The sequence below is a fragment of the Vitis vinifera genome, chromosome 1, assembly GCF_030704535.1.
Source record: "Vitis vinifera cultivar Pinot Noir 40024 chromosome 1, ASM3070453v1".
NCBI classification, from domain to species: domain Eukaryota; kingdom Viridiplantae; phylum Streptophyta; class Magnoliopsida; order Vitales; family Vitaceae; genus Vitis; species Vitis vinifera.
In genome coordinates, this window is record NC_081805.1 from 22341393 (window position 1) to 22352208 (window position 10816).

Consider the following 10816-nt stretch of genomic DNA (forward strand, 5'->3'; position numbering starts at 1 on the left):
TCTAAGGAGAAAAGGAAACTAGATTCTCTCACTTTTTTTTAAAATTTTTTTTTTCCATATATATAAAAAATCCTTAATAGAAGCATCATTCCAATTTTGAATAAAACTTAATTTGGAAATAACCTTCTCATGAAAATTTATTTTCCGTAAACATTGACAGCACTTCTCATCACATGCAATATAACAATAGGCATTGAAAAGGAAATATTCAAAAGGAGATCCCATGGCTAAGGGATAGTTTTCACAACTTTCCAATTGTGAACCATTGTCTTCAACTTGACACCTGTATTTGGCATCAAAACTTGCCAAAAGAAGTTCCTATATAGCTACCAAAATTCATTGACTTTCAATCCCAACCAAGGATGAAAATATCGGTAATCACGGATATATCGGTACTTCGATTTTACGGATATATCAGATATATCGGAGATATATCGGCGGATATTGGAAAAAAATATTGGTAGACTTAAAATTATTAAAAACTCATAGAAATGTAAGGAAAACCTCATAATAATATAATTAGAAGTATAATGGACATTTTAAAGTTGTTTTATTGAAAAATTTGATATATATATATATATATATATATATATATATATATATATATATATATATATATATATATATATATATATATATATATATGATATAATTTGCGATATTAGATATAATTATATCATGTTGATCTATAAAAAATGTTAATTTTGTAATTGTTCTCATTATAAAGTCACATAAAATACTTTATTTCATTAAATATCAATAATTTGTACACATTAAATTCATTAAATAAACATATTTCATATTCAAAATATACTAGTTCATGTTAATTAAATTAATTAAATAATTTAGCTAAGTTAACTAGTTTAATTTAATTCTAAATGTGAAAATAAATCACAAATAATAATCTAAAATAAACATATCAATTTATAATTAAATAATCAAATTAACCTAAGTTAATTCAATAAAAATATAAAAATTAATTACAATTGAATGTAAAAATAGCATTAAATCATCCATATTGCAAACATACTAATTAATTGAAAATACATGAGCTAATTACAATTGCAAACAAAATTAATTACAATTTAAATTAAATATACCTTAAAATGATTAAATAATTGAGTAACCTTAATAAAAATTGGAGTAATGAGAAAGCAAATGAAGAATGAAAGAAAAAATGGATGAAATAGATGAAATTTGGGCCAAAATAGCTGTTGGAACATTAATTTACCATTGAAAATCAATTTTGGCCGTTGGATCAAAATCTGGGAGCAATCTGGCCGTTGGATTGCCATATTACCATTGGAATCACATCTAGGCCGTCGGATCAACACGGATGTGATTTGGGCCGTCAGATCATGTTGCATGAAGGAGGGAAAATATCACAAAAAATATCAGCGATATATCTCCGATATATCTCCGATATATCGCCGATATTTTGTCACCAGAGACGATTTTTTCAAAATATCTCCGATATATCTCCCAGAACCGATATATCGCTGATATATCGCCGATATTTTGGCGATATTTACGGAAATATCTCCCCTCCGATTTTTCTTCACTAAATATCGTGTCGACCCCTCTCGATACACGATATATCGCCGATATATCACCGATATATCCCGACATTTTCCTCCTTGATCCCAACAAGTGACCCAAAAGATGAGCCCAAACAATAAAAAAGTATTGGACCCGTATGCAATCCCGTTACAGCATACTCTCTACGCAGCTCTGCTTCAAACAACCATATCTCTCTTGTTTCAACTCCGAATCGTGAACTGTTTGCAGCATTGGATTCCCGAATTCCTAAGCTTTAAAACCATATGCATTTTGCCCAAAGAAACTCATAGGAGGAAGCCCTGATTTTGAGTCAAAAAGAACATTGTTGTGCAACTATGGATCTAAAAAAAAAAAAACTTTCTCATTTTTTTTTTCTTTTTTTCTTTTTAATCAATCAAATGAAGGATTCAACCTTTCTTACATAGCCATTAAAATCCTTGAATCTTCATAGATGATGTTCCAATAAAAATCCATTCTTTATTGACATCATTCAGGACTTCATCTCTTGTAGTCCTCCATAGATGATAAAAAACAAGACTTTACAACATAAAAGAAATCCTATGCTCCTATAATGGAGCTTACAACCCAATCTATGGAAAAGATTAAAACTTTACAAGAGAAAAAGAAAACCTATGCTCCTTTAATGGAGCTTACAACCAAATCTATGAAGAAATAGAGAAAGAAAACAAATTATCCCATTCAATCATCACAAGCAATAATAAAACGGAACATACATGTGTCCCTTGGCCATGGGATAATATCAAGGCTACAAAAAAAATGTCAGCACACCCTAAATAAAGATCTAAGCATGCTTATAATATTATGCTCCGATACCAGTTGTTGACACCTTAGATCTAAGTAATGGAAGTAATACCAATTTTTTTTTTTTTTAAATTGATCTTTTAGGGTTAAAACACTAACATTTAGGTTTCGATGTTCCCAAACTTCAAAATCCAAGTGTTGAAGACGACTTTGAATTTGTTGGAAGTCTTGTAAACTCACGATCTTCTACTTGATGACTCAACCTTATTCTTGGCACACTCCCGATGGGGAGGAAAGAAGGGTGGAGGCTATGACTCTCTTTCTCTCTGGATGGTGGAAGACAAAAGTTATGAAAACCCTAATCCCTAAGGGGTATTTATAAGGTTCCTAATTGTGCTTAAGTGACTTGAGCCCACATAGGCTTGGGTCACTTAATCTAGCCTAAAATGGGTCCTAATTGATTAATTAACCCAATAAGGCTTACAAATTAATCAATTAGCCCAATCTAGAGACCTTATTCACTTATCCTTGTGCAATCTTACGTAATTACCAAAATGCCCTTATGTATAAAAGTGGACCTAGAGACAATCCAACCCTTATAATCCATGCCAACAAGGTATATGAGCTTAGAGCAGGGACAACTAGGACCCATAGGAATATTGGCTTCCTCAAAATCCAATTATGAAGATGATTCAACATCCCATTACAAAGAATCAACTAAACTCTAGTATCCTATGTAAATAATAACGAAACACTATGTGTTTGGGTCCATGACTTGCTATCCATTGTGTTATGTCTTTCCATGAATTAGTGTCCATAGTTTAACAAGGTGAAAACTATTAGCTTTTCAAGACTACTTCTACTATCCTTGAGTTACAAATCCTCCTATTGTGTATTCAATTGACATGTCTTAGCTCTCAAAGAGTGTATGTTAAGTTCCACTGAAGGAATTACTATGGTCATAGTTTCCATGAACACATCTTCTTAGGATCACTCAAGAGGATACATTGTCTCAATCCCATGAGATATCATGGTACCTTTATTGAGAATACCTATTGCCACCAACTTCCATCAACAGTGACCCAATCCATAGGGAATATATGATCAACTTACGATCTCACCCGTAGGTCAAAGTCATTGCTAACTTTAGTACAAGCTCAATATTCTCTCAAGGTTGAGAGACAACACAATGAAGCAGCTTGGCGAGTTCATGATTACTTGACAATCTTCAGTCATGACTCACCGTAGGTTCCGTACAATGTGTAACCGTACACACTAGTGCACTCACCATGGGAAACCTATCTCTATAGCCAAGATCAACCATCCCTCTAATTAGGAGGTGGTGCACTACAACCTATAATGGGTTGCCTAGACCCCTGAATTGGTTGCGAACAAGCCATCTATTTGCAAGGAACCCATGACTTAGATCTTCTATGTAACTCCTAATGCACCTAAGTCACGTACAATGCAAAATATGTAGACAAGAATGCTCATAAAGTATAGTACATGAAATAAGGATAGATAAAAGTGAAACTAGAATATCATTAAATAAATAACGAATTCCAAATTTATTACATCATGTTATGCTTTTAAGGGCTCTATCCTAACATCTCGTGCTTGGTTTCATAAACTAAGTGAGGTTTTATTGCAATGGGGCTTTCACTCTTCCAATGTTGATTCTTCCATGTTTGTTTACATCAGTGGAAAAGACATGATTATTTTTCTAGTGCAAATGGATGACATCATAGTTACTAACAATAATTCCTCTCAAATCCATGAACTTATTTCTCATTTGGATTCATGCTTTGAATTAAAGGATTTGGGTGATTTAAGTTACTTCTTAGGGCTTGAAGTAACCAAGTTTGGATTTCAACTTCATTTGTGTTAGCATAAGTACATTTCTGACTTGTTAACTAAAGCTTTAAATGACTTATTCAAAACCATGTGCTACTCTTGTGGCCTTTCATTAAAGATGATGCTCCTTTCTCATACCCTACTCTATACAGAAGCCTTGTTGGAGCTTTACAATATTGTATCATTACTCATCTTGAGATTTCCTTTGCTATCAATAAACTATGCTAATTCATGCATGCTCCTACTGACACTCATTGGCAAGCTGTTAAACGACTTCTTCAATATCTTAAAGGCTTTTCACTCAATGGTCTTACTCTTTCTACAACATCTTTTTTTTTATTATATTTTTGCTTATTTTAATGTAAATTGGGCTAGTTGCCCCGATGATCGCAAAAGTACTAGGAGCTATTGTGTCTTCTTTGACAATAACTTAGTTTCTTGGTCTGCTAGCAAACAAAAGGTAGTCTCTTTATCTAGCACTAAATTTGAATACTCAACTGTTGCAAATGCTACTTCTAAACTAGTTTGGATTTAATTCCTACTTCATGAGCTCAAGGTTCCATTATTTTACACCCTAGTTGTATTATGTGACAATTTATATATTATGTGACAATTTAAGTACTATCTACTTGGTTGTGAACCCTATTCTACATTCTCATAGCAAACATGTGGAAATTGGTTTCCATTTTGTGCATCATCGAGTACTTCAATGGTCATTGGTAGTCTAGTTTGTGTCCTCTACTCATCAATTAGCAGATGCTATGACCAACCTTCTACCTAGTCAACGACTTTTACGTCTTCATTCCAAGTTCTCAATTCTTCCTCGACCTTGAGCTTGTGGGGGGACGTTAGAATATAACTATACCTCTTATGTATTTTGTTATAACCACTTGAGTAAGTTAGGAAATTGGGTTAAGACAAGCTTTGTAATAGGTGAAACATGACAACTCTTATACATATATATAACCAAAAGAGCTATTTTTAACAGAATATTATTCTTGAAAAAAATCATAAAACCAAAAACACCTTTACTTTTTTCTCTCGGTTATTTTTTTCTCTATGTTCTATTAGCAAGTAGGACATTTTTTTAACAACATCCAAGGTGGCTTGGGTATAAAAAGTAAGGAGATAGAGAAGTAGACACTAACATCATCAACAAACATAATCATATTTCAAAAGAAGTAGAATAACTATAATTTAATCACGATTGCCTCAATGAAGGAATTTCTTAGTGTAAGTTCCTATTTTTTGAGTTTAGATTAGTAAACTGAAGATAAAAGCAATATTCAGTCCTAAAACAACATCAAGGAAAGAGCTTAATTAATATTGAACCATTAGTTTAACATCATTGCTCAATAAATCATGCAAAGAGGCTTTCTCTAACATAGATCATGTTGCATTAGTTTAATAGGCTACCTTTATGGTAGCATCTAGCCCATATATCAATAAAGAGAACTTAGTAAACTAACCTTAATGTAATACACTCTCTAGTCATTAGGAGTGGACTGATTAATATCATAGGGGTTGATCCTAGGGTTTGTTCTATGGTTGGGAGATTATAATCACAATACCACAAATGGTATCCAATGCATTGCCATTAGGGGACTTTTTTTTTTTTATATAGGATGTTGACTAGTGTAGTGCAGTCTGATCCATTTTATATGTGTTGTCGGTATAATTTTACCTAATTAATTCAAAGAAGTCCTTTTATTAATTTATTAATTTTTTAAAGTCTAGTATAAGTAAGCTAAAATTGGAAGAATCTTTAAGGAGCCAATTTACTCTTCTAGTTAGTTATACTTCTTGATAATTGTTTCTATATTATTACTTTTGGTGTTGGTACAAGGTTGGTGAAATTAGAGTCTTGGTACTCACATGAAGTTACTTGAAGAAGGGAAACATGAGAGCATTCTCACGAACATATCTCACTTTACTTGGAGTAATAGGAATATTTAGGAATGATGACTAGTTCCTTTGATATATCCAATCAACACAATTGAATACGGATTTCTATGCCATATTGACATATCAAACTAGTGTATTAAACTTAATTTTGTGCTACTCCTTACCAAAAGGTGGGAGATTTGATCACAACACCTAATTTTTGGTATGCTTAGTGGGAACCTTACTAAGTTTGCCAAGCTAGCATCAAAGCAAAGGAGTGAAAAGGATGTAGGTAGCATAAGAAGGAGAATGACACCAAGGAGATTGATAGATGAACAAGAAGGTTAGGGGTCATGTACTTTAGGTATGGAAGACACAAAGATTGGACCATCATAAAGAATACAAACAAAAGGATCCAACCAAGATTTTTATTTTGCACCAACACCCTTAGCTAATAAAATTGATTTATTGATTGGAGTCATGAAAGAAGTTTGGAATGAGTGATTAATATCATGGTAAATAACAACAAGTTTAGTAAAGCAATAGCCACAAACCATGGTAGTCATGATCACTCTCTAGTTTGATATCAACCATTGAATTCTAATAATAAACAATTTTAACAATTGGAATGGAAAATAAATTTGGATAATAATCTTTAGAACAATAAAAATTGAAAAGAAGTTGAATGCGATGATGTTTCTTTCTATTCTTCTAAGTATGATTCCAATTTATTATAGATGTTCTTTTTCCACTATAGGTGTCATAACAAGGAAATTTCTTCATCCTCCACTTTTATTTTCTCCTAGAATGACTTCTTCCTGTTCTTCTATATGATGGATCTTACACTCAACAATAGGGTCTTCCCTTCCAAGTAGAAAGACGTAATGACATCATGGTTTTGAATGTGTATGTGAGAGTTTGTATTAAAAAACATAAATGAGGACTTTTGTTTTTTTTCCATTGTAAAGAAATTTTTTAGGGAAATTGAATAGAAAAATTGGAAATGTTAAAGGATAAAATTTATATTGCATTATATATGTGAGGAGGGTCAATAAAGAATCAAATCTTGTTTTAACTAGACTCAAGTTTCATAAATTCATTATCCCAATCTTAAACTTCATCACAACTTTCCTAAACTTGTCTCCCAAAAACAAATAGAGACCAATTGAGTCAAATTTGGGTAAAAAATAAAATAATTTATAAGGGATTTAAAAAATAAATAAAACACCAAAACTATCTGGTCATGTTCTTGTACCCCTACATTTTCAACCTCACTCACTTTCTTATTTCCATTCACCTTAAAAGGAACTTTTGAAACCAATGAATATGAAATATATTTGCAGATATATAATTTAAAAATAAGAGTTTGTTTGTCACTGTGATTTAAAAATAATTTTTTGTTTTTAAAAAAGAAGAAAACTATTTTTTTTTTTAAATTTATAGCATTGTTTGATAGTTGTTCTCTATTTCTAATTTTTGAAAAATAGAGAACAATTTTTAAAGAATAACAAAAAATTGTTTTTACCAATTTTTAAAAATAAAAGGAAAAAATCATAAAAATTAAATAAATTTGAATATGATATCTTTCTTCTTCTTTTTCCACAACCTAATGCGCTAAAAGTTTTTATCAAGCAAATAGATTACAAATCAAACCATACATAAAATTTATTCATTTTTAAAAATACTTTAAAGCTTAAAAACCAATTTAATTAATACTAAAAAGTCATGAAACTTAGAATGTGTTTGATAGTGATTCTAAGAAGTATTTCTAAATTTTTTAATTCTAATTTTTTTAACTTTCAAGCATTAGAAAAGTTGAAAATACTTCCTAAAATCACTACTAAATACACTTTTAATAACATTAGAAAGTTATAGATCAAAATTCATTTTTGAATGACTTGATTGGTTTCTTCTTCGCAAACAATCATATTTTTGTAAATTTTTTCACAAAGTAAATAAACTTTAAATTAAGCAAGACTTAATGAGTTGAATTTGTTAACTAGTTTGGTAATTTTAAAAATAGTTTAAAACTCATTAATATCATAAATTTATAAATAAAAATTGATCTATAAAAACTTAATTATTTATTTTCTGCACATTATTATATCTTTGTACATGTTCCTAGTAAATAAATGAACTTCAAATTACATGAGACTTTGTATTGAATTTATTAACGATTTTAAGAATTTAGAATTCATAAAATTGATTGTATTAAATGTGTATATAATAAGAACTTGGCTCATTTACATGCTAAGGAGGTTAAATTTTATTTATTTTAAATAAAATATCTTTAACAATTATTATTTTAAAATTATCGTTATTCATTTTTAACAAAAAAAAAAAATCAATTATGTTTTTATAAAGATGTTAACATCCATTTTTTTTATAACATATACTAAAATAATATATATATATTTTTTATAAAAAATGTAATTTACAATTTTGTTGTAATATTATAATTCATATGCTACAAAAAAAAACTATTTATTTTTTAATTTATTTATAATTACAAAACTATTTTTATTTTTAATAAGACTTGAATTAATTTAATTAATATCATATAAGTTGATTTTATAATGTTTTAAAAAATCAAAATAGAAAAAATATTTCTAAAAATAATTAATCAAAGGTTTTTACTTTTATAAAATATTCAAAAATTAATTTTAAACATAAAAATAATTCTTGAAAATAAACATAAGAAACCATGTCAAGAGTATCCAAACTCTACCTGTTTTCAATATTTTTAATTCTTGAAACATTTTTTTTAATTTTTTAATTTTTTTTAACTCTGAAAAATAATGTTTTAATTTCTTCTCAAATTTAAACGGTTTGAAAAATAATTTTTAAAAACAGAATCAAAAACCCATTCCACCCCTCTCAAGTCTCTACTGAGCTTAAACCCTACTTCCCCATTCCAATCTCCGACTTTTAGCAATGGCGTCACTCTGCAGAATCCCTAGACGCCTCCTCTCTCTCGCCCGTTTCTCCACCCTCTCTGACCCATTTACCACCTTCCTTGCCGCCAAATCCGCCGTAGAGTCCGAGCCCGACCCAGAAAAGCTCGCCCACATCTTCCACCACCAATCCTCCAACTTCGCCCGCTTCCGCCGCCACCGCCCCCTCTACCAACTCTCCTGCCGCCGCCTCTCCAGGTCTGGCCGCCTCGACCTCGTCGAGCGCCTCATCGACCACCAGAAAACCCTACCCCACCCCCGTACCGAAGGCTTCTGGATACGCCTCATCATGCTCTACTCCACCTCCGGCATGGTCGACCACGCCCTCCGTACATTTCACCAAATGGTTCAAGATCGTGTCCAATTGACCGAGAAATCGCTCTGTGCGATTCTCACAGTTTATTTAGACAATGATTTGATTGACCAATTGCATACGGTTTTCAACACCATGCCCTCGGAGATTGGTGTTTCTCCAGGAACGAAGTCGTATAGTTTGGTTCTGAAGGCATTTTGCCAACAGAAGGATATGGAATCCGCTCGAAAGTTGCTTCATAAGATGGAAAATCCGGATATTGGATCGTATAATGTGCTGCTAGAGGCTTATTCGGAGAATGGAGATGGGGTTGAATTCGATGAGATTCTGAAGGAGATTAAGAATAAAGGTTTGGAGCATGACTGCACCACTTACAATCATAGGATTTTGAGGTTTTGCAAGAATAAGGAGTCTGTTCGGGCCAAAAAGCTGTTGGATGAGATGGTAGCCAAGGGAGTGAAGCCGAATTCGGCTAGTTATAATATGATTATTCATGGGTTTTGCAAGGTGGGGGATTTTGAATCAGCGCAGAAGGTTTTGGGGAGAATGTTGGCGGATGGATATGTTGCTCCCTGTTCGATTTCTTATATTACTTTGTTTCAGCATATGGTTAAGGAGGGAGAGTTTGATTCAGCATTGAATATGTGCAAGGAGATTATAAGGAGGAAATGGGTTCCTCCATTTGAGGCCATGGATGGTCTGGTTAAGGGGTTGGTGGAAATTTCGAAAGTGGAGGCTGCAAAAGAAGTCGTTGAGAAGATGAAGAAGAGGCTTAAAGGGAATGCTGCGGATTCTTGGAAAACGCATGAAGCTGCACTGCCTTTGTAGGAGTATGTCAGGTTAACTGGACTAGCTAGGGAAATAAAGGAAAAGGGCAATTTCTGAATTTTTTGATTCAAACTGACTGGTATACTTCAGAACTACTATGTGTTGTTTTACTTTGTGAAATTATGTCCTACTCTGATTCCATTGGCTTTGTAAAGTGTTCAATTTGAGTCGGTCTCTTTTGTTAATTACCGATTCTTTCATGGTAGTTCAAATTCAGTCTCATGCTTTGATTAATTACTTGGTTGCCCTGCTGCTGATAGTTTTTAGGCTGAGTGGCTTGTGAACCTCCCTTGCTAATGGAATAATTGTACTGTCTTCATTCATTTGAAGTGAATTCAATCTTTTGTCAATACTAGCATTTGGCATGAAGAATTTGGTTTTTGTAGAATGCCGTCATCTTCATTATGTTTGTGGGTCATTCATAACTTCACTTCGCAGTTTGAGTCTTAAGGCTTCAAAATGTAATCTTATTTAATTCCCTACTTGGCAGTTGCTTATGGTTTCTCATGACAATGGAATCATTCCGCTCTGCATGTACTATGTAGCATTTTGAATGAAATCCATGTCTATAGTTCATAGCATTGGCGAGCTGAATTTGTTTGTTTGTTCGGTTTTTTTCTCTCTCTCCTTTTTCCAATGGTATTAGATCCTTGTATTCCAT

The 10816-nt window shown here is 32.1% G+C and overlaps 1 protein-coding gene across 1 annotated transcript; it reads left to right on the forward strand.

Annotated features, from left to right (window-relative positions):
* The first annotated feature begins 8994 nt into the window (after positions 1–8994).
* Positions 8995–10155, forward strand: LOC100244449 (small ribosomal subunit protein mS86 (rPPR1)). The gene has a single exon (XM_002272068.5). The coding sequence runs from the start codon at positions 8995–8997 to the stop codon at positions 10153–10155; it is 1161 nt and encodes a 386-aa protein (XP_002272104.1).
* The last annotated feature ends 661 nt before the right edge of the window (positions 10156–10816 follow it).

Coding starts and splice junctions, on each gene's coding strand:
- LOC100244449 (XM_002272068.5), top strand. CDS start 8,995: ATGGCGTCACTCTGCAGAATCCCTAGACGCCTCCTCTCTCTCGCCCGT.